General features: G+C 46.4%; 2 protein-coding genes across 3 annotated transcripts in view; both read right to left on the minus strand.

Annotated features, from left to right (window-relative positions):
- LOC310712826 (cytochrome P450 2A13-like) overlaps nucleotides 1-24,261 on the minus strand; it is a 62,733-nt gene that overhangs the window by 35,701 nt on the left and 2,771 nt on the right. The gene's annotated exons all lie outside the window — the stretch shown is intronic.
- LOC310712845 (cytochrome P450 2A13-like) lies at nucleotides 2,555-17,716 on the minus strand. Of its 2 annotated transcripts, XM_083516256.1 has the most exons (10): nucleotides 17,485-17,716; nucleotides 17,022-17,254; nucleotides 15,076-15,238; nucleotides 12,109-12,258; nucleotides 10,457-10,617; nucleotides 7,875-8,051; nucleotides 6,985-7,126; nucleotides 6,636-6,823; nucleotides 5,417-5,558; nucleotides 2,555-5,082 (listed from the first exon to the last, which is right to left on the minus strand). In XM_083516256.1, exons 2-10 carry the CDS (start codon nucleotides 17,199-17,201, stop codon nucleotides 4,901-4,903), a joined length of 1,485 nt encoding a protein of 494 aa, XP_083372382.1. In that variant the 5' UTR covers nucleotides 17,202-17,254; nucleotides 17,485-17,716; the 3' UTR covers nucleotides 2,555-4,900. The 2 variants fall into 2 exon arrangements, with proteins under 2 accessions (XP_083372382.1, XP_083372381.1); XM_083516255.1 differs by having other exon boundaries at nucleotides 17,022-17,716.

A 24,261-nucleotide genomic window follows, 5' to 3' on the forward strand; every position in this document is an offset into this window, starting at 1 on the left:
TACGGGACCGCCTCTCCCTGTATGCCCTGCAGAGGACCTTAAGGCCCATAAATAGCAACACCCTAGAGGTCCCGGGCCCTAAGGAAGTCAGATTAGCCTCAACCAGAGCCAGGGCCTTCTCAGTGATGGCTCCAGCCTGGTGGAACGCTCTGTCTCATGAGACCAGGGCCCTGCAGGATCTGATTTCTTTCCGCAGGGCCTGTAAGACAGAGTTGTTCCGCCTGGCCTTTGGCTTGGAATCAACTTGATCCCCTCCCCCTCCCCCTCTATCCTTTTTCCTTTCTATTTCTGTGATGGAACTCCTATTTGGGGGACTTCCCTGGCTTTTCTGACCCACGTAGGACCAGTCTGGAATGTTGGCCTTGGTGAAGATTTGACGTTTTCATCCCCCCAAAGTTTTTGATTTGAGTTTCTACTGAAATGAGGCTGCATTTTAATGTTGTATTTTAATCTTGTTTTTAAGTTGTATTTTAATCAATTGTTTTATAGCTGGTGTTAGCCGCCCTGAGCCCGGTCTTGGCTGGGGAGGGGGGTATAAATAAAATTATTATTATTATTATTATTATTATTATTATTATTATTATTATTATTATTATTATTATTTACTAATTTATTTACCAGCTACCACTGTTATCACTTTGTCCGGGTGTTTGCTGCGGCTTGTTTCTGAATGGAGAGGTATCTTCCTGGCTCTGGGTGAATTGTCTGAGGCTGTCTTCAAAGTGTCTTTCATTTCCAGAACTGGATTAGATTGATGACTCAAATCTATCTATGACAGGCATAGGCAAACTCGGCCCTCCAGATGTTTTGGGACTACAACTCCCATCATCCCTAGCTAGCAGGACCAGTGGTCAGGGATGATGGGAACTGTAGTCCCAAAACATCTGGAGGGCCGAGTTTCCCTATGCCTGATCCATGGCTTTCTTTCCTGCATTGCAGGGAATTGGCATAGATAACCCTCAGGGTCCCTTCCGACTTTAAAATTCTATTATTCTAGGGCTTGCAGGGTGCAGAGGCTCAATGGAAAATCGGCACCCAGTCCAGCACTTCCAGGAGAGGTGCTCCATGTTGTTCGTAGGTTAAATCAGAGAGCGATGGTGTAGCAGAGTTTTACACCATCTGCAGCTTCTCCACCAAATTCAGACCAGGGAACAATACATTTGGGGGTTTTTTTGCATGGAAACCTGGAAAATCTGCATGTTCCATTAACTGTTATGCTTCCTCTTCAGTAAGGATGGTGGAGAAATTTGATTCAGTTCACATTTAAAGACAAACTTATTCACACTTTTTGATACAAGCTGTAAACTGAAACGCAGCCGGTCTTCAGAATGTGTAGTACTTAGAATTTTGAAATACAGTTTCCCCAGGCATGTAATGTATTCAAGCAAGTCTGTACTAGAGTAATGTGTGAATCAAAAAGCACATGCTATTGAAAATTAGATTTATTTATTTTGAAATGCCTTATTTGCAGGACAAATGGAAGAATACATTACACCAACTTCTTTGCTCTCCATAAACATGGCAGCTGCTCTCTAGCCACTGTGGGCAGGCAGAACCTTCTGCTAGAATGAAGGACATGAGCGGGCATAAATCAGGCCAATAGGGCAGGATATCCTAGAGAAATATATTAGCCTACAGGTGAGGAAAGCTATTGTTGTTGTTTAGTCGTGTCCAACTCTTCGTGACCCCATGGACCAGAGCACGCCAGGCACTCCTGTCTTCCTCTGCCTCCCGCAGTTTGGTCAAACTCATGCTGGTCGCTTCGAGAACCCTGTCCCACCATCTCGTCCTCTGTCCTCCCCTTCTCCTTGTGCCCTCCATCTTTCCCAACATCAGGGTCTTTTCCAGGGAATCTTCTCTTCTCATGAGTTGGCCAAAGTATAGGAGTCTCAGCTTCAGGATCTGTCCTTCCAGTGAGCACTCAGGGCTGATTTCCTTCAGAATGGAGAGGTTTGATCTTCTTGCAGTCCATGGGAAAGCTAAGTAAGGTAAAGGGACCCCTGAGCATTAGGTCCAGTCATGGCCGACTCTGGGGTTGTGGTGCTTATCTCGCTTTATTGGCCGAGGGAGGCAGCATACAGCTTCCGGGTCATGTGGCCAGCTTGACTAAGCCGCTTCTGGCGAACCAGAGCAGTGCACAGAAATACCGTTTACCTTCCCGCCGGAGCGGTACCTATTTATCTACTTGCATTTTGACGTGCTTTCGAACTGCTAGGTTGGCAGGAGCAGGGACCGAGCAACGGGAGCTCACCCCGTCACGGGGATTCGAACCGCCGACCTTCTGATCGGCAAGCCCTAGGCTCTGTGGTTTAGCCATGGGAAAGCTATTGACCTCCATTTATTGGGTGGGAGAAAAACTGAGTATTGAAAGGCATTTAACAGAGGCAATGGGGGGAATGCATCCTGATATTTTAGCCAATCAAAGTGAATTTAGACTTCACAATTGAGAAGGAGATAAACTATATTTGTAAGTGGGAAATGATAATTCTTACCCTAGGACTAGTTGCATCTTTATGCCACCAGGGCTTTTCAAAGGCAAAAATTGGAATTAAACTTCTTTTTTCCAAATTATTTTTATTATTTTTTCCAAATTATTACAAATCAAACCAAATTAATTTAAAATTTAATACAATTTCTTAAGATCAGGTTTCCTGTTCCGGTTCCAAGCATATGACCATCATCATTTCTTATTTTGAGTCCAGTTAACATCTTTCACTTGCCGTCAAACCATTCTTCCAGCAGACCACTTTTTCCACTTTACAAAACAGCACCTCCATTACATTTTATAAATAAGTAATCCATTTCACGTGTATACATTGTTGTTCCAGACCTGGTGTGCTGGGAGAGTTCATTACTATCTTCCATTACTCAGTTCTATGCAGTGTTTAACTGGATGGTACAAGGTCACATTCCATTCTTTCTGATGCTTACCAAATTAGCATATGAGCTGATGGGAGGGCGTTCCACAGGGTGGGCGCCACTACAAAGATGGCGCTCTGCCTGGTTCCCTGTGGCTTCGCATCTTGCAATGGATGGGTTTGGCATAGAGTAAAACAATCAAACATTCCAGGAAGAATAAGATCCATTTTTGAAGAAGCTGTTTAAATATTTCCCACAGAAAGAAGTAACTCCAGAGAGCTGGAATTAATCAAAAATTACTCTAATTCTGGCAAGTGTCATATAAAGAAGGCTCAATGACATCAGTGGATTGTACATTCGTCCAGTTCAAACTGGATTTATTAAGAGAAGGCAATAGAGTACAAATATTGAAAACAGTGTACTGTACATCCTGAATAAGGCAGAGATAAACAGGTTACGAACTGTTTTGCTACTTTTCAGTGCAACAAAAGCCTTTGACAGGGTAGAATGGCCCTAATTATTTGAGGTATTGAGAAAAATCAATATACCGCTTCAACTTAGTTTCATTCTCAGCTGGTTAAATGTGAAAAAATTCAATCTGTAACAGGTGACATTGGCGAAACATTGACTGATAATGGAGGTGGGGGTCAAAGAGTGCCCCTAGCTGCAGGGGGAGGGAGACACAGGGCCCCAGATTCTACCTTAGGAGATTCTACCCAGGGGTGGAGGAAGGGGTGTGTGGTAGGGGCGGGGTGCCCCGGGTGTCACCACTGAGGGGGGTGACAAAATGCTGGGAGAGACACGGTGGTTTGGGCGCGCACAGGCTCCGCTCTGCCCAAATGGTCCATCCACTGCCTCCCCCCACCCAGCTGTAGGCAGCTGAGTAGGAGGAGACAGGCAGACTCCAGAGGCCCCGCGCTGTGGCCTTCCCCTACGGGTGGCTTACCCCGCCCTCGCCCCACCCCTATGGGAAGCGTGCCCCGCCCCTGGGCGCACCAATCCAGGCGCCCGAGTAGCTTCCTCTGCCGCTGCCTCTGCTCATCATACTGTGGATTGAGAGATGGAAATATTCAGAGAGGCAAGATTTTCTAAGGTATGGCTGACCTCCTCAAGCTGTAAACCGTGCTAGCAACTGTCCTATTGTCAGGGATCGGTTGGCAGAGAAGGGGGGAGAGACCGGAATGTACAGCGAGCCGCCTCCTTTGATGAGCAGCTGCACTTGTCAGAGGGAGAGGAGGAGGGACTGTCAGGAAACACGGAAAATGAGAGGGAGGGAGATCCAAAGGCTGCTATAGTAGAGAGAAAGGAGCAGCCTCCGGCGCTTAGGTTTTCACGTAAGGAGAGGAGAAAAAAGGGGGGGTGTCAGGAAGCTTCTCTGCTGGAGGGGGAACAGGCACGAGCCACTTCCAGCAACTGATAGCAATTGAGGCAGACATGCTTTCAAGAGCTCCGTACTGTATATAGTTTTGGACTTAATAAATCTTGTAAAGACAGGCTGGAATCCCGGGCTGTTATCTTGGCAAGCACCCACATATCACCCTGACACCTAACCCACAGGTTCTTCCTTAACTACAATTCTTCCTTAACTACTCACAACGAAAGTGTCAGCAAAGGAATGTTGGCAAACATATCACAAGTGGAAGAACAAAGATAGGAAAGGGAGGGGAACATGAGATGGAAATAAAGACTTCAGAGTTGGACTAGGTGCCAGAAGGGAGACTGGACTGGTGACTAGAAAGGGGGAAGATAAGAAGGACTCAACCTTGGTACCTCAGGGAAGTAGGGTAGAGGAGGAAGAGGACAGAGAGCCAGGGACCAGATATTTATGGACCTGTGAGATCAATTCCAAGAAAATGCAGAGGAGAGAAATTCTACCCATGGAAACAGAGATCATGGAGCTTGAGAAGAAAGATTCTGGAGGAGGAAGGGCCAATGTGTTCTGGCCCTTCATGAGTTCAAGCTTTCTCCAACTTTTGCATTTGGGGCAGCCAAGTTGGGTGACAACAGTGCTCTGTTTGTTCAATACACCTGTCCTCCTCTTTCACAAGGGAATGGCACACATTTCATAAAAACGTGGAACGGTGGCAAAGCCAACCAGCATGGGAGAGATGTCAATCTTTTCAGAAGGGATGGGGGATTTTAGGCGGAAGTTCTGCAGGATGCTGGTGAAGAAGAGGAAAAGTTCCATTCGGGCCAGCTGCTCTCCAAAGCAATAGCGTTTTCCTAGGAAGGAGGAGGAAAGCAAAGACGGGTCATCATAGCCTGCACTGAGGTTTTCAGGCCAAGACTCCTCTAACCCACACAGCCACAGATAAAATACACCCATTACAACTGAGATCTACAGGCAAAGGGCAGCATACAAGTTTAATAAATAATAACAATAATTTTGGTGTGCATGGTTCAAAAATAGATTTTTCTGTAGAAGGGAAAAGAGAAGGGAGAGACAGAGGTACATCAGAACCAGCAACAGTTTCTGGCTAATTTTTCTCACTTCAATTGGTCGACTATATTGGGTTACTATTTGCTGTAAACAGCCAAGGGGCTGCTGAGGACTCACCAGTAGAGAATGGCATAAAAGCCTCATTCTTCTTGAACTGCCCATTCTCATCCAGGAAATGTTGGGGGTCAAACACGTCGGGTCTTGCAAAATGTTTGGGGTCTCTCAGCACAGATCCCAGCAAAGCAAATACTTCAGTTCCCTGAACAAGAGAGGGAGGGAAATGAGAAGAGAGGGGAGAAATGGAACGTTATTCTCGTGGGCAAGAAAATATTGTGTGTTTTTTGGGGGGGTGACCTTCCTAAACTTTATAAATTAATAAATGGCAGGTTCTTTATTATTTGAGAGAAAGCTGAATAAGAATTCCTGGGCTAGCCTGTGCAGAAGAAAGTGGCCAAGCTAGGGCCATTAAGAAACAATACAGAGTCACTGAGTGGCTGGGGAAACCCAGCCAAATTGGCGGGTATCAATAATAAATTATTATTATTATTCTTATTATTATGAGGGCCAATGGCAATGCAAAAGAACTGTCTTTCCACTTGCCTTGAGGTGTGATAATAATAATAATAATAATAATAATAATAATAATAATAATAATAATAATAATAATAATTTATTATTATTTTCAATGAGAGTTCCCCATTTTTGGGACACCACCCTTTGGTGTGGTGCCTCTGTCTCCCTGATTATTATCACTCAGAGGGTACGGACAGGTGGAACAGATATGCTTGGGGAACTTCACTGAGCCACAAACTATACCTGGAAGGGTGAAGTCTTATTTTTTTCTATTAAATAAATTTTACTGGCATATAAAACACATGCATATACATTTACACAATGACACAATACACGAACGTAACCCACTACCTTATATTCATAACATAAAACATACCTACATTACTCTATATAATATCTACCTATACTGTACATACACCTGCCAACCTAGCAGTTCGAAAGCACGTCAAAGTGCAAGTAGATAAATAGGTACAGCTCCGGTGGGTAGGTAAACGGCGTTTCCGTGCGCTGCTCTGGTTTGCCAGAAGCGGTTTAGTCATGCTGGCCACATGACCCGGAAGCTGTGCGCTGGCTCCCTTGGCAAATAAAGCGAGATGAGCACCGCAACCCCAGAGTCGGCCGCGACTGGACCTAATGGTCAGGGGTCCCTATACCTTATACTGTACATATCAACATACCTACACACTTGGGGAACTTCACTGAGCCACAAACTATATCTGGAAGGGTGGAGTCTAAGTCTAAGGAATTAATAGAACCACAATACCTTGGGAATGGTGTATCCCCGGAACTGGGTATCGCGGGTCACACGTCTTGCTAACCCCAAGGGGAGCATGTCAGCAAATCTCTGGATCTCGTGGATCACAGCATCCGTGTAGGGCATCAGGGGACGGTCATCCATGTTGGGAGTGCGACTGGAGCCAATCACCCGTTCAATCTCTTCGTGGACCTTCTCTGTTGAGAAATCAGCAGGATGAGACCAGAAGTGCTATTTGCACCTTCCAGGGAGCTAAAGAAGGATCCCAGCTCACAGCTGGGAAAGCAAAGAGGGACCCTCCCATAGAAAGGCATGGAGACATCTCTCCACCCTATTTGCCTCCCCCTTCCGCAGTCACCTTCAACCTCCGGGTATTTCAGCAGAAGCAGGAAGCCATAGCGCAAGGTGGTGCTGACCGTTTCTGTGCCGCCGAAGAAGAGGTTAGCTGTTGTACAAACCAGATTCTCTAGGAAGAACTCCGAGTTTGGGTTTTCCTTTTCCTAGGCAGAAGAAAATGTACTTACTTATTATTTATTGGGATAGGCTAAAATCTGACTGGCTCCTGTCTATGAAGCTCTCTCTCCTCTACTGATTGGCTGAGCTGCAGTGATGTCATGCTCACTCCAATGAGGGGGAGGGGACAGTTGTGGAGGGCTGAAAAGCAGCTCAACAATTGTGTGGGAAACAGATGGCTGGGTGGAGGGGGAGTTTAATCAAATGCTGCAGGAAGAAGTACATTATTTGATCTGTCCTGAATCCTCCAACATACTTCTTCCTTTGTTTGAATTTAGTTTAGTTACAGTATCTTCCCAGTGGGCCCAGGGTCCACAAAGTTTCCTTATGGAGAAATTGATTGTAGTAACTAGAATAACAAGGGAGGTGGGTGGCGCTGTGGGTTAAACCACAGAGCCTAGGACTTGCCAATCAGATGGTCGGCGGTTTGAATCCCCGCGACGGGGTGAGCTCCCATTGCTCAGTCCCAGCTCCAGCCAACCTAGCAGTTCGAAAGCACGAAGTACAAGTAGATAAATAGGTACCGCTCCGGCAGGAAGGTAAATGGCATTTCCGTGCGCTGCTCTGGTTCGCCAGAAGCGGCTTAGTCCTGCTGGCCACATGACCCGGAAGCTGTACGCTGGCTCCCTCGGCCAACAAAGCGAGATGAGTGCCGCAACCCCAGAGTCGGTCACAACTGGACCTAATGGTCAGGGGTCCCTTTACCTTTACCTAACTAGAATAACATAATCTTACCTGCTGCATTTTCACTAGGAAGCAGTCAATGAAATCCCGAGTGTTGTTAGGGTCCAGGGTCTCCTTGTTTTCTTTTATCTTCCTTTTAATGAATTCCTTCAGGCCCAACAGCTTCTTGAAGGTTTTATCTTGTGGGCCAGGCAGGTGCTGCATGATGCCAGAGAACATGTCGTAGAGCTGCGTGTGTCAGGTTTGGAGGAATCCAGAGTTAGGGGAAGGAAGAGAGAGAGAACAGATACTGAAGAAAGTAAGATGAAATGGATTTTGGGGGCAGGCAGAAGCAGGAGTTTCTCCCTCCCTTGGTTCCTTGTTATCATGGAAGGTTTGGAAGAAACAGGTGGCTTGAAAAGAAGGGAGACTGGAGAAGTGTCTCTCCAAGAAGATCAGACAGAGGGAACTCCTCACTCCACCCAGACAGAACTTGGTGCTGACTAAGCTATGAACTTGTCACAGACACAACCTCACAGGGCCTTACTTCCCATCTTTGAGGGACAAGGAAGGCAATTTGGAGGGAAAATCAGGGTTTGTGGGGAAATTGCTTACAAAACCAGCAGCTTCAGTATCTCAATCTGGGATTATCTCTGGTTGAGGCAACATTGTAAACTTGCTCCAGGCAGAGCCTGACCAAAGAGCAAGGCAGAACAGGAGTTGCAGCACCACGGAGAGCTCAGAGTGAGACGCTTGCTCCAACAAATAGCTAAACATTTTTAAGCCTCTCCCAGGTTCTGCCCACTTGTAGAGAACTTAGTTTCTTAAGATTGGTGCCTCTGCTTTCTTTCTCACACTTGGTGCAGTTCCTGTGAAGTACTGGGGGAGGCATTTGGATCATTTGTGAAAGACACTTGTGAGGGTCCTAGTTGTGGTTCTACGGTCCCTGATGCTCTGGGAGGTTGTGCTGTGGGCTTCTATTGGCCAGGCTCACTCAGACCCCTGAATGTGGTCTGGCTCCTTAGCTGGCACTCCTGCTGCTTCTAACTCTGTGCCTTGACCACTTGAAATATACTCAGAGTCGAGAGTGGATTTCATGCTCTTTGTTCAGCTCATAGTGGTGAGGAGGAATAAATGTTTCCCCAAAATATCTGCTTTATATACATTATTTACACAATGGGCCCCACGTGATTGGCTAATTCCGGGATTCTCCTGTAGGGCAATCAGGTTGTGGATTCACTTCCACCTGGGTGGCTCCTGTGGACCAATCATACTGCTGCAGTGTTCTAGGACCAATCAGACTGCTGCATTTTGGGTCCTATTGTTCTAGGACCAATCAGACTGCTGCATTTTGGATCCTATTCAACTCAGTACATAACACCACTGCTGTGTAGGAGTGCAAATATCCAGAGTGTGAGGTTCAGGTGGGATTGCTATGAGGAATTATGACATATGGAGCAAGCCATTGTGTCCGCAATGAACGCATTGCGTTGACTGGGTTTAATTCATTGACAATAATTTCTGATCAAATCCCACAAGCCTCTCCACCTCTGGCATTTGCTTTCTCTATGCCTCACAGGCACGTATCAGCATTCTAAGTACACAGGCCAGTTGTTCATCAGGCATCCTGGGTCATAAAGCTAGCTTTGATGTAGTTTGTTAATCGTTCACAAGGAGATGGTAAATACTACCTATCCTTCCTCTCCTGTTTATTGCTGTTTATGACCTCTGGAGTTTCCTAAAAGCATTCCTCCTTGCTTTCTCTTTTATTTACTCTGAATTACATATGCATGCTCAAGTAGGAAATTAGCTCTTTGTCGTTTTAACTTTAACTTTGTCCCATGTGGGGTTTTTTGAAATGCTCAGAGGAAATCTGATTGGTTCTTACGAACACCGTGTAAAAAGTTCTTTTGTGAATAAAATGACCTGGGCTGAGGGGAAGGGAATTACTATTATACACACCCATAGCTGTCAACTTACAGATTTGAAAATAAGGGACCAGCCGCCCCGAAAATAAGGGATCAGCAGCCAAAATAAGGGATTTTAGTCAACCAGCAGCCCAACGAAGCCTCAAGCGGTGGTTCCCACAGCGCAGCAACTCGGCAAAGGGGATGCAGCAAGGAAAACCACCGTCACCTCTCCGCTGGGAAGCGCTGAGCAAAGGCGAGTCCCCAGGCAACGCGGCTGATTTGATCGGCACAAGGCATGCAAGCTCCACCCCCCAGTCGTTCTTAGACTCCTTATTGGGTGAGCAACACAGCCAAGCAACACAGTTGGAGCCTCCCTCCACCCTGGCCGGCAGGGAAGGAGGGAGAGGAGCTGCTTCCTTTGAAACCCGGGAAATTTAAGGGACATCATCAATAAGGGACAGCAGCGGGACACGGCGCTGGGATAAGGGACTGTCCCACCAAAAAAGGGACGCTTGACAGCTATGTACGCACCCCTCCCAGAGTCTTGCTGGTCAAGCTTCTGTGTGTATTTTATCAGAGTCCAATCCTTCCTTGCTTTGGGAACGCTACACTGCTGGTTTTTGGGGTACTGACAGGGCTCCACCTGGTGTTGGCTGTCCTGCATGCTGTGCCTTGAGCAGATTAGGAGAAGTGGCATTATTCACAATCTCATGCTGGAAGTCCTCCCCCTCCCCTCCAAAGTACCTGTCCCCAAGAGGTGGCAGTGAACTGGAAGATTTCCAGCGAAGTGCTGAGTAAGAAGAGGAACTCCTTATCATCGTATTCAAAGCGGTTGCCAAAGGCAATGGAGCTGATAACGTTGGACACTGAACGGCTCAGGACGTAGATGGGGTCAAAAGGAGCACCTAAAAATTTATATATATTAACAGTAACTAACTGTGTTATCTCTCTTGGCATTAAGATGCCTAGGTATTTAGCAGATTCGGAACAAATCCGAAATGGATATTCCTTTAATGAATGTGCAATCAAATTTTTGACCTACTGGCATCAATTCCAATTTGTGTTTTTTAAAAAATTATTTAACTTTCCAGTTCAATTTCCCCCCCAATCAATTATCCAACAACCAACATAAAAACAAGATCCCAAAGAATCTCCTGGACTTCCCTCCTCCCCTTTGTGGGTCCTTTTGTTAACCATTTTCTCCTGCATCATTTATAATAATCCAAATCTATTTCATCTCCATTATATCCAAAACTCAACATTAAACTGCAAGTGTTATTCAAATCAATTCCGATTTGGACCAGTTAATAGAATATTAAAATATTTGTATCAACATTAATCAAAGATACGCTATAGACTGATAACCTGCACACTGTGTATGATCTTTATCTGGTTTGGGAATAACTGTAGTTTAAGCTCGAATACATATTGTTGATAAAATACCTTTATCAAGTACCTCATCACACAATTGATGAAGTTTTGGTACCAATAGATCTTATACCATTCAATGGCGATTCTATCCAATCATTGTGTTTTGCCACTTGTCATTTTAAGAATACCAGTAGTTTGTTTAATTTTTGCCTCCCATTTAGTATTGGTGTTAATAGCATTTGTTTTTGTATATCATCTAAATGGGATAGTTTTATTCTATTAAAAAAGACCTTCATATCTTTGTGACTGATGTGACTGATGTCTTTCAGTTTAGTATATAATTCATCATCATCATCATCATCATCATCATCATCATCATAATTTATTTCTATCCTGCCCAACTGGCTGGGTCTCCCCACCCACTCTGGGCGGCTTCCAACACAAGATTAAAAATACATTAAAACACCAGTCATTAAAAACTTCTCTAAACAGGGCTACCTTCAGATGTCTTCTAAAAGTCTGGTAGTTGTTTTTCTCTTTGACATCTGGTGGGAGGGCGTTCCACAGGGCGGGCGCCACTACCAAGAAGGCCCTCTGCCTGGTTCTCTGTAACCTCACTTCTCACAGGGAGGGAACCTCCAGAAGGCCCTCGGTGCTGGACCTCAGTCTCTGGGCTGAGTGATGGGGGTGGAGATGCTCCTTCAGGTATACAGGACCGAGATATTAATTGATCATTAATATCTTTTGAGTTTTTATAACTTTCACCTTTGTCAGTTTTAATGCTTGGATCACTTGGGTCACATTTTGTGTATCTGGCTTATTTTGTCCGAGGGAAGCAGAGACTGGCGCTTTTCGTTCCTGCTCCTTGCAACCTTGGAGCTGTCCAGTATACAATTGGGACTCAAATGCCGCAGTGACAAGGTTCAGATTATCAGCGTTCAAATGCCCAGGTAACTGTCCAGTTTCTAACTATTACCTATAACTCATTAAGCAGCATTTCTTGAAGGTATCAAAACTGAGCTCACTTTTTGTTTCCCTCAGGGATTCCAGCAGGAAGTGGGCCTCCTCCAGGATCCGCTCTTCGACGGATCTCTTTCCCATCCCAAAATTCCTCAGCGTCATGATGGAGAATCGGCGTAGCTGCTTGGCCCGTTCCCCGTTGCTGAAGGCAACCCCTGAGAAGCGAAGGAGGAGTAAAGGGAAGGAGGAACAGGAGAAGGTGCACTCAGTGGGAATGTGGCTGGAAACACATAGTGATAGAGATTTCGCCCGCAATGAAATCTTTGTTGACTGGTTTTTAAAGTTGCAATTTCAGCACTTGGAAGAACATTCTAGGTGTAAGTGTTCCCTCTCATTCTCTCTCTCTCTGTAACTCCTAGTGGTGCAGCAATAAAACTGCTAACACATTTGCAAAGTTAAGGAGTCTCTCTCTCTCTCTCTCTCTCTCTCTCTCTCTCTCTCTCTCTCGTGTGTGTGTGTGTGTGTGTATGTAGACAGTTGAGGTATTTAAGAGTGGGCGAGAGTGTTGGATTTCGGTTATGCCACTGTGCAGTTTTTGGAGTCACAAGACTCTGATTACATTCTAGACTGCTGGAAGTCTCATGGGAGATGGGAGACGGATGTTGATGTTACTGGTTTCCTGTTTCTTTGTGTTGTTGTTCACTGACTCTCACAGAGAGCAGATGCATATTCTTTTTTGTCCTGCGTAGCTAGAAATAAACGTAGCGATGTAGCACATATTTCTCGCCCTTCTGCTGTTTGGATACTCTGCATAATGGGAACATGCCTGAAGCCTCATCAAAGGCTTAGTTTGTTAATCACCGTCAGCAGACAAATGATGGAAGGCACATGCAAAGCCCAGAGCTTTTTCCAGGCACACTTACAAAGCAAGTAAGTTACATCACAGGTCCTCTACTTGGCTTTGAATATTAAAATGCACATACCATCTCTTCTAGGACCACTGTCGGAGGAAGAGGAGTGCGGGGGGAGTGCACCACCCCCAGGACCATTGCTAAATGTTGGGAGACATTCTGCACAGAAACATGTGTATACCTTTAAGAAGTTTCTGGGTTAATTGGTTGCAGCTGGCCGTGGCTACAAAAGGAAAAAGCAGCATTTTGTAGCCTGCCTGCAGGAATAACACCCACCAGAGTTTCTGTTTGTTGTTTTGTAATAAAGTCTTCGTTTTAGTTTCGGTTTTACACCTATGTCTCCTGGAGTCACAGTCTGTCCTCTGCCACCAGTTGAAAATCCCCCTCCAATAGGTTATGGGCCCAGTCCTGAGTGGGCAGAGACAGAGTGTGAAAAGAACCCAGAGACTGGAAGCAACTCAGCGTTTCTCAAGCAGCTGGCTGTGTGAAGGCATCAGCAGAGAGTGTCTGTTTGAGACCAGGAGCCGAACATTTCTTCAAGCCACGTATGAGTAAAATGGAAAGCTGAAAGCTGGGTGGAGCCATGGCTGGACTTGGAGCTGGAGCTCAAGGGGGAGCTTCCTATTTTCCAGTAGAGAAACTGGGAGAGTCCAATTATATGTCATGGAGTTTGCAGAAAGAACAATGTTGGACTGTTATTGTTAACCCTCCTGTAAAAGATGAGGATGAAGAAGTAGATGAAGCAGACCAAAGGCTGGAGGACAAAGCCTATGCCAATTTAATTTTGAGTTTAGAGAAGTTTCAGTTATCTCATGTGCGAGACCTTGAAACAGCAAGTGAGATTTGGAAAGCACTGAGAGCGATACATATTAGAGAGACTGCTGGCAGCAAAATTACTCTAATGAGAGCTCTGTACCGAGCCAGACTAAGTGAGGGTGAATGTGTTTCAAAACACCTTCAAAGAATGCGTGATTTATTTTCACAGTTATATGAACTTGGGGAACATTTTTCTGAACAGAGAAAGGTTTATATTGTCCCATGACACTTCCTGAGTCATGGGACAATTTAGTGATGACCTTGGAGGCAATTCCAGAAAGCCAATTAACAATGCATTTCTTAATTGGGCGTTTGCTTGATGAGGAGAAAAGATGCCATGAGAGGAAGGCCACAACCCCTCACCGTAACTCCAGAAAGGGGAGGCAGTCCAGTAAAAGATATGCAACTGATGAGGAGCAGCAACCTAAAGAGGCTGTTGAGGAAGCAGCTTTCACAGTCAGAAGATGCTATCATTGTGGGTCAACTAAGCATTTAGTACATCTAAGGGCTAAGGGAGCTGGCCATGTTTAGCCTAGAGAAGAGGAGGTTAAAGGGTGATATGATAGCCATGCTCAAATATATAAAAGGATGTCACATAGAGGAGGGAGAAAGGTTGTTTTCTGCTGCTCCAGAGAAGCGGACACGGAGCAATGGATCCAAACTACAGGAAAGAAGATTCCACCTAAACATTAGGAAGAACTTCCTGACAGTAAGAGCTGTTTGGCAGTGGCATTTGCTGCCAAGGAGTGTGGTGGAGTCTCCTCCTTTGGAGGTCTTTAAGCAGAGGCTTGACAACCATATGTCAGGAGTGCTCTGATGGTGTTTCCTGCTTGGCAGGGGGTTGGACTCGATGGCCCTTGTGGTCTCTTCCAACTCTAGGATTCTATGATTCTACGTCAGCGCACTGTGTCTGTGGGAAAAAACACAAGAAAAGGGCGGCCTGCATTTGTTGGGAAGCGAGGAGACAGGAAGAGTCGAGTCCAGTATGTTTCTGCAGCAGTTCGAGGCATCAGTCACGACGTTGGACAGGACTGGATTTTAGACTCAGCAGCGGCAAACATTTTTGTTAAGTCTGCACAAGCCCTTGTAGAAAAGCAGCCTTGTAAGTCTGTAAATGTAGTACTAGCTGATGGAACAGTGCATGAGTCAGCTGGAAAGGGTAGTGTGAATATTAACTGTTTAAGTACCAAGTTTACCAATGTTTTATGTGTACCAAGTTTAGAAAATAATTTGCTTTCAGTTACACTAGAAAATTGCCAGTGAAGATGCACTCTGGCCAAGGGTTGCCCAAAAAGAGCTACTCACCGTAGCCCCGGAAAATCCAGTCAAATGCCGATTGCTCTCCACGGCCGCTGAACTCTTCGGCTTGATTCACCAGGGCCTCCTTCACGGCATCGTATCCACACAAGACCACAACACGGCGGGGCCCTAAGTGGATGGTGTAGACAGGGCCATATTTCTCATGAATCTGTGAAAAGAGGGGGAGGGCATTGCGTGAAATCAGATGGACAGATGGAGCAAACAGGTTGGTTTTCAGGAAGACAAGCAAGATTAAAAACTGGCTATCCTCCCTAGGATTAGCTGACCAAGAGCTATTTTTCTAGAAAAAGAGGTTCATACCCTTCAACATTTCTCTGATGCAAATAGGGACATCCCATTCCATAATGATAATTTTACTATTTATACCCCACACATCCTACTGGGTTGCCCCAGTCACTCTGGGCAGCTTCCAACATATATAAACACATAATACATAATGTTTATCTGCTAGCCAGTGGTGGGAATGTTGCTTTGTTAATTGTTTGAGTATTACTAATGTTGTTTCTTACCGTTCTAGAGGCTGGTGTGGTGTTGTTTTTCCACAAACTGTATCTTACACGAAATGTTAGCTCATAATGTGATCCCCCCTTCCCCTGCCATGGCATTACATATGTGCATATATATTTCTTTAATCTAAGTTGCTTGGACACTCATGCCCAAATACCTCTCTTGGGTGGGAAGTCTCCATTTTCACCAACTAGGTAGAGCAGGTTCTGCTGGGTGTGAGATTTCTAATTAATTCTTAAGAACTGAATAGCTGGATTTCTTTGGGCAGTGCACTATTCAATTCTTGGTTAGGTTTGCTTGCAACCTTCCCTTTAAGGAGCCCAAGACTGTAACTGAGAATGGTGTGAACCATGTGAAATAATAAGCCAGGCTGAAAGAACTCCCACCGGGAGGTCCAGCGCTGGGCAGTCTCCTTCCGTCAGCGGCTCCCTTGGTCTGGGCCACATGTGCCAACTTCAGAGATGATGAAAAGGAAGGAAGGTGTGCCACAGCCTGATGAAACTGCTGGTGTTGCAGTAAAGCATTTTTCTGGACTTACATGTAGCTGCTGCAATAAATCTCTAAAGACATTCGTGGGGGAGAATTTAGGGTTCGGTCCACGTAGTAATGCAAACAGTCCTCATTCCCACTTTCTGAAACAGAGCTGCCCCTTCAAAATTGAAACGTTTTTGAGTCGGATGATGCAGTCCTCCACCCCCACCCCCACCAAGAAAATGTGAGGATAAGTACATATATTAGGGGAATGTGTGCACGAAAATGTTCATAGGATCGAAAATAACATTGGAAAATCCTCAAAATCTGGAGGAATGGCTAGGGGAAAATGTTTATTTAAAAGGAATGCACACTAAAATGCTGACTAATTTTCTTGAGGACTTTCCTTAAAAAGAACCACCAACTGATGTGGAAATGAGACACGAGAAAACCTAAGATTATGGTCAAGAAACAGTGGGATTGTCTAAATGAATATTTACAAAACCAGGGCTCAGTTACCCAAATTTGGTTGTGTTTAGACTAATCTTGTGAAAAATATAAAGAATGTGAAAAATTAAGGAAAACCTATAGGAAGGATATGAAGAACAGAGGTTATGGCGGCTGAAGTATAAAAGACGTGTGGCGTAAACGGTGGAAGTCTTTTTAAAACATTTTAAATAAGGTTGGTATCTTGCAAGATGGAAATGTATGCAAGCATAGATCCTTCCACTCAGGCAGAAATATAAAGAGAGAGAATAAGAAGCTGGATAATGTGATGGAAGGAGAATTATGATGAGATGATGAGTCAAGTGGGAGAGAGAGAGAGAGAGAAGGATGAGTGGGTAGATAGATAGATGGGAGTGACCTTCATTAATCAACAGTATTTAAGAATGATTTTATAATAACAATTCAGAGAATGGCAAACTGTGCTCTGATACATGATAGAAAGTTACCTTCATGAATGAACGGTACATATCGCTTGTGTTGACTTGGAGCAGGTTCCCGATGAAGGGGAGGGGAGTTGGTCCAGGTGGCATCTGGCTTTTGCGGTGCATCTGCCGCCATGTTGAGAGGACCATCAGGCAAGAGAGGCAGATGACCAGGAAAAGGGTTGCTGCTCCGAGGGGATCCATAGGGAGCTTGTGGGTGGTCTGTGGAGCTCTGCAGGCAATGTGTTGCTGACCAGCTGGGAAGAGAAAATACCTGCGCAGTCCGAGTTGAGCCTGTTACATACCTTTGGAAGAACCTCCTCCTTGAAATTGTGCAACCTGTTAATCTCTGCTCAGGGTCTTCTTTCAAGTCAAGAGAAGACCTTCCAGAGCAAAGTTCAGATGGACAGATAGTGGAGACAGGGAGTTGCCTGTCCAGGTCTGCACCACCACGGGAGCTTCAAGGAGTCAAACACAATTCTTTCACCTCATTTCTCAGAATTCTGTATCATTTGACAGGGTATCTGCTGGTGTAAGACTAAGAGGAGAGCAGCAGAGGAAAAGGGTTGCTGCTCCGAGGGGATCCATGGGGAGGTTGTGGGTGACCTGCAGAGCTCCAAGTAGCTGGGAAGAGAAAGTGCCCACGAAGCTGAAACTGAAGCTCTTGTATAAATTTTGCTAAAGGCTCACACCCCCTTTTGGAGTTATTCCATCTCTCTCTCCAGCCTCTCTATCCAGTTGGGAGGGGGGTGTAGAGTTTGTGTTCTGGGCATTGGGCAATCAGGACAGATTAGAGATTCTGCTGGCCAGGGGTCCCTTTACCTTTAGGAAACAGGAAGAATGCCAAGATGGGCTTTCAGGGTACTGTTATAGCCTACTTGGGTGTGCTTGGGCCAAGACCCCTGGATACAACAAGACCATCGATATTTTGGTGTGTGTGGCTGGCAAAGAGATTTCTCTGCAGAAGGCAAAAAAGATGATGCTTGGACAGACAGGGTAATTTGAGGGTACATCTGCAGCAGCAACACTTTCTGGCTAATTCTTGACTTCTTCCTGTTTCCAGGGGAAACCACTCTTTAGCGCTCAATCAGAACAAACAGCAGTTTGGGTTTCCCCTGGATTGTCTATTGCTAAAGATTGGGTTTCTCTTGGCAACCCAGCCAGATGGGCAGGATACAAATAATAAAATTATTATTCTTATTCTTATTATTTCCTCTTGGAATGGAGCAGGACAAGGGGGAAATCTGTGCTGGTCCCGGGGGGGGGGGTGTTACCGTGTGGCATGGTCCATGTCTGGTCCGAGGCTGAAGCGGAGTCCAAGGCAGGGAGTCAGGCGTGGTAAGTCTGGCAGAAAGGAGGACAGGGTGCTTTCAGGAACAGGTTTCCAACAATGTTGCTCCCGCAACCTAGGACTGGGCTGACTGGCCTTTATCTGCCTGGAGGCATAGGGTGGTCCCGGCCCACAGGTGACTCGCCTCTCCTGGCCTGGAGGCGAGCACTCCTCCTGAGAGAACTTCGTTCCCTCCGCCTCTCTGCCCTGAGCCTCTGCAGCTCAGGAGAGGCTGGAGGGTTACTGGACCTCACCTTCCCCTGACAGGGCTGGGAGAGGAGCACCTGCAGGCAATGGGTCCTCCATCACCTCTGGAGCCAGAGCGGATTCAGCTGGTGTCTGCTCCTGAGGATCCAGCACAGGTGCGGGCCCTTCAGATTCAAGCCCCTGCCCCAGCTCAGCCGGCCCTGGAGGCAGGGACTCCTGTGCAGGCTGGGATTCCTCAGGTTCAGCCTCTGAATCCGATTCCCAGGCCATCACAAAATCACTCAGACCTCTGCTTTCTAGGCACAACACAAGTCTGCTTACCTTTAATGGTCAGGCGGTGCTGCGGCCCTGGTCATGTCCACGATCCGGCACTGACCTGGGGTCGGATTGCAGCCTGCTTGCAGATCAGCCAATGGCAGGCAGCCATGCTCTGGTTATCTCCCGCTTGGACTACTGCAATGCGCTCTACGTGGGGCTACCTTTGAAGGTGACTCGGAAACTACAACTAATTCAGAATGCGGCAGCTAGACTGGGGACTGGGAGCGGCCGCCGAGACCATATAACACCGGTCTTGAAAGACCTACATTGGCTCCCAGTACGTTTCCAAGCACAATTCAAAGTGTTGGTGCTGACCTTTAAAGCCCTAAACGGCCTCAAAGGCCCAGTATACCTGAAGGAGCATCTCCACCCCCATCATTCTGCCTGGAAACTGAGGTCCAGCACCGAGGGCCTTCTGGCAGTTCCCTCACTGCGAGAAGCCAAGTTACAGGGAACCAGGCAGAGGGCCTTCTCGGTAGTGGCGCCCTCCCTGTGGAATGCCCTCCCACCAGATGTCAAAGAGAACAACAACTACCAGACTTTTAGAAGACATCTGAAGGCAGCCCTGTTTAGGGAAGCTTTTAATGTTTGATGTATCACAGTATTTTAATATTCTTTTGGAAGCCGCCCAGAGTGGCTGGGGAAACCCAGCCAGATGGGCGGGGTATAAATAATAAATTATTATTATTATTATTACCAACAGGCATCAATTGGCTCCACTCCCAGGGGGATAAACAGAGGTCTGCGAAGGCTTCCTCCCCAGCTCTTCACTGGATCTCCCACTCTGCCTCGATTATTCATGTGTTTTTTGCCTTCATGTTTAACCTTGCTATGGACTTTATTGGCTGCCATATTCAGAACCAGGCCAGAATTCTTCCACTTGGCAAATTGGCTCCAGTTTTGTGGTTTTTGCCTTCCTCGTAGCAATAGTCACAACTTTGTAAGGTTAGGCATGGGGTAAGCCTTGGTCTTGGCTGGAGGGGAGGTTGTAGCCTCTGCCTGCCCCTCCTGGGTTATGGTTATCCTGTTAAAGGGATCTGCAAGGAGTTGCTTCTGTCTGGATGCCCAGACAGGGACTAAGATCATAGTACTCCTCCACGGGGAACCCCCATGGGGTACCCCTATTTGATGTAGGTGATATCACACACCCCCAGATGTGATTTACCCATAGATGCACTCCCAGCAAACCATTCACACCTGTAATCAATAAATTTGTGGCTGATTTGAAGTCAATTTATGTTGTTGTCTTGTCTGCTTATTTATCACTTAGGTCGTGATGTAGCCACAGGGCCTTGGCACACAAGTGGAAGTGTGGGAGAGTCCCGTGTTGAGCTATTATTTGCTGTAAACACACACACACACACACTACACACACGGACTCACCAAAAGAGAATGGCATAAAAGCCTCATTCTTCTTGAACTGCCTGTTATCATCCAGGAAGCGTTAAGGGTCGAATCCTTCTGATTTTGCAAAATTTTTGGGGTCTCTCAGCACGGATCTCAGTGCCAGGAAGACTTCAATTCCCTGAACAAGAGAGGGAGAGGAATGAGAAGAGAAAGGGACAAATGGAAGGTTCCTCTGGGTGGGAAGAAATCAGTATGAGATTTAGAGTAGCAAATTACCTTCCACTGATCCTGGTTGTCTTTGTCCATGGATTTTTCTTGGCAGGGATACTGGAGTGGCTTGCGGGTTCCTGCTCCCGGAACCTAAACAGCATCTTAAAAAGCAGAGACATCATCTTGCCAACAAAGGTCCGTATAGTTAAAGCTATGGTTTTCCCAGTAGTGATGTATGGAAGAGAGAGCTGGACCATAAAGAAGGCTGATCGCCGAAGAATGGATGCTTTTGAATTCTGTTGCTGGAGGAGACTCTTGAGAGTCCCATGGACTGCAAGAAGATCAAACTTCTCCATTCTGAAGGAAATCAGCTCTGAGTGCTCACTGGAAGGACAGATCCTGAAGCCGAGGCTCCAAGACTTTGGCCACCTCATGAGAAGAGAAGACTCCCTGGGAAAGACCCTGATGTTGGGAAAGATGGAGGGGACAAGGAGAAGGGGACGACAGAGGATGAGATGGTTGGATAGTGTTCTCGAAGCTACCAGCATGAGTTTGACCAAACAACTAAACAACAACAACAACAACAAACCCAAGTAGAAGAGGGGTGGATCTACACATAGGGGGGGAAACATGATGCTACAAATAAGTCAGAAATTAAATAATTATAACAAAAGGGGGAGAAATATTATGTAAAAAAATTGCATAGAATTTTTTTTGTTTGCTCTCTGGCTCCATCTAGTGTTGCATGTTTATAACACATTCAAAGTGTTGGGTGTGTGGGAGTTTTTTGGGACTAATGTAGCTGAGTCCCAGATGTCCTCAAAGCATCTGACGTGAAGACAAGATTGGACCAGCCAAACTGTCCAGAACATCGCTTAAAATGGCAGGTGGCATTTTAAACATGGTGCAGCCCAACTCCCTATTCATCCCCTCCTTCCTGAGTCAGTCTCGGTGGAGCAGCACCAGGATTTCCCGTATTTCCCGTGTATAACACGCCCCCATGTATAAGACACCCCCTGTTTGGGGAACTCCAAATTAAGAAAATGGGGGGGGGGGTCTTATACCCGTGTATTAGACGCCCCTAGTTTTTTAAACATAATTTTAAAAGGAAAAAACCTAGTTTTATACATGGAAAAATGTGGTATTTGCTCATTTAAGACAAAAGCAAAAGCAACTTCCCTGTGCACTTTTTTTGGTAGAAACCTGCCTTGAGGGAAGCAAAGCGTCGACAACCTTGCCAGAAAAGCCCCTTTGAGTCAGCCAGAGCTTTTTATCTCCAGCCCTGTCTAGTCCCATAGGCCTCCACCAAGGAATAGCCTGCATTGATCAGCCTTGGGCATCCAAAAATGAAGACTGTAGGTCTCAACAAATCCCCCAGAACTCTAGGCCACCATCCCCATCTTGGTAACCACCTGGCAGAGATGAGCACCCCAAGCGAACAGACTGCAAGCTGCCACCAGGATCCGTCCCTGCAGCTCGCTCCCTCCATTAACTGGGGAGGGATGAAGCACTGTTGTAGCTGGGTCAGGAATGGACACTTGAATCCTCAGCTCCACTGGAAATGGATATCAGAATGGAAGCAGAAGCTGCGGAGGAGACCAAGAGGGAGAACGCAGTGCCGGATTTACGTATAAGCTAAACAAGCTCTAGCTTAGGGCCCCACTCTCTTGGGGGATCCCCAAAAATGTAAAGAGGGAAAAAACTGGATGTACATTTCCAAAATGTAAGATAAAAAACAAATAATATAAAACCTACATACAGAAATAGTGTTTTGTGTTGTGTGGGCTCCTGTGATGTAAGTCATGGGCCCCGTCTGCTAGGCTGCTCCCTAAAATATCACTGGTTTGCTCATTTCTATATATAGGGTGCCTACATTCTGCATGGGACGTGGGTAGCGCTGTGGGTTAAACCACTGAGCCCAGGACGTGCCAATCAGAAGGTCGGCGGTTCGAATCCCCGCAACAGGGTGAGCTCCCATTGCTCGGTCCCTGCTACTGCCAACCTAGCAGTTCGAAAGCATGCCAGTGCAAGTAGATAAATAGGTACCGCTCCGGCGGGAAGGTAAACGGCGTTTCCATGCACTGCTCTGGTTTGCCAGAAGTGACTTAGTCATGCTGGCCATATGACCTGGAAGCTGTACGCCGGCTCCCTCGGCCAGTAAAGTGAGATGAGCGCCGCAACCCCAGAGTCGGTCACGACTGGACCTAATGGTCAGGGGTCCCCTTTACCTTAACTTTACATTCTGCACGGAATGGTTGCATGGCAACATGTGCAAATGTCTTGAGATACCTATTAGGCCCATAAATTACCATATAGCATATATTCAACTCAAAAAAACAGTGGCAATTTGTTGTTGACAAAGGATAGCTGGACATATAAAAGGCCCCATTCCCTTCAGTAGCTCCTCACCAAACCTAAATCCAGCCGTGTGAGAACCACAACCGCCAATTGGGTTGGCACCTGACACCATCAGGCCCTATAGCCATTCTCACCCAAGGTGCCAGGGCATCCCCTGGGATCGGAGGAGGAAGAGGAAGAGGAAGAACGGACGCTTGTGCATTTAGCCAACGCTACTCCTGAACATTTTAACATCAGCCAAAAATTACTCGGTTGCATCAAGTCAAAAGACAAACTGTTTGTCCTCGTATTCAAACCGCTGGCCAAAAACCACAGAGCAGATAACATTGGAGGCGGCGTGGCTGAGGTAGAAGGTCGGATCCAATAGCAGCCTTCTCATGCCTGACTTGGTCTTGGGTTTGGGGGATTCCTGCCCTTTTGGCTGCCTCTGATGTGTGCTCACTTATTTTATTTCGGAGAGGGAGTGAGGTGTCATTATTAGCATGGCATATAAGAATGGCAGCCTATGTGTGCATTCGTGGCTCAATTTCTCTGCTGTTGTTTTCTCATAATCTTCATTATTATTGTTGTTGTTGTTCAGTCGTGTCCGCCTCTTCGTGACCCCCTGGACCAGAACGCGCCAGGCACTCCTGTCTTCCACTGCCTCCCACAGTTTGGTCAAACTCATGCTGGTAGCTTCAAGAACACTGTCCCGCCATCTCGTCCTCTGTCGTCCTCTTCTCCTTGGGCCCTCCATCTTTCCCAACATCAGGGTCTTGTCCAGGGAAGCTTCTCTTCTCATGAGGTGGCCAGAGTATTGGAGCCTCAGCTTCAGGATCTGTCCTTCCAGTGAGCACTCAGGGCTGATTTCCTTCAGAATGGAGAGGTTTGATCTTCTTGCAGTCCATGGGACTCTCAAGAGTCTCCTCCACCACCAGAATTCAAAAGCATCCATTCTTCGGCGATCAGCCTTCTTTGTGGTCCATATATGGACCATATAACACCGGTCTTGAAAGACCTACATTGGCTCCCAGTACGTTTCCGAGCACAATTCAAAGTGCTGGTGTTGACCTTTAAAGCCCTAAAGGGCCTCGGTCCAGTATACCTGAAGGAGCGTCTCCACCCCCATCATTCTGCCCGGACGCTGAGGTCCAGCGCCGAGGGCCTTCTGGCGGTTCCCTCATTGCGAGAAGCAAAGCTACAGGGAACCAGGCAGAGGGCCTTCTCGGTAGTGGCGCCCGCCCTGTGGAACGCCCTTCCAGCAGATGTCAAGCCTCATTCTTCTTGAACTGCCTGTTATCATCCAGGAAGTGTTAAGGGTCAAATCCTTCTGATTTTGCAATTTTTTTGGGGTCTCTCAGCACGGATTTCAGTGCCAGGAAGACTTCAATTCCCTGAACAAGAGAGGGAGAGGAATGAGAAGAGAAAGGGACAAATGGAAGATTCCTCTGGGTGGGAAGAAATCAGTATGAGATTTAGAGTAGCAAATTACCTTCCACTAATCCTGGTTGTCTT

Source organism: Podarcis liolepis, assembly GCF_965112155.1.
Source record: "Podarcis liolepis genome assembly, chromosome: 7".
Classification (NCBI taxonomy): domain Eukaryota; kingdom Metazoa; phylum Chordata; class Lepidosauria; order Squamata; family Lacertidae; genus Podarcis; species Podarcis liolepis.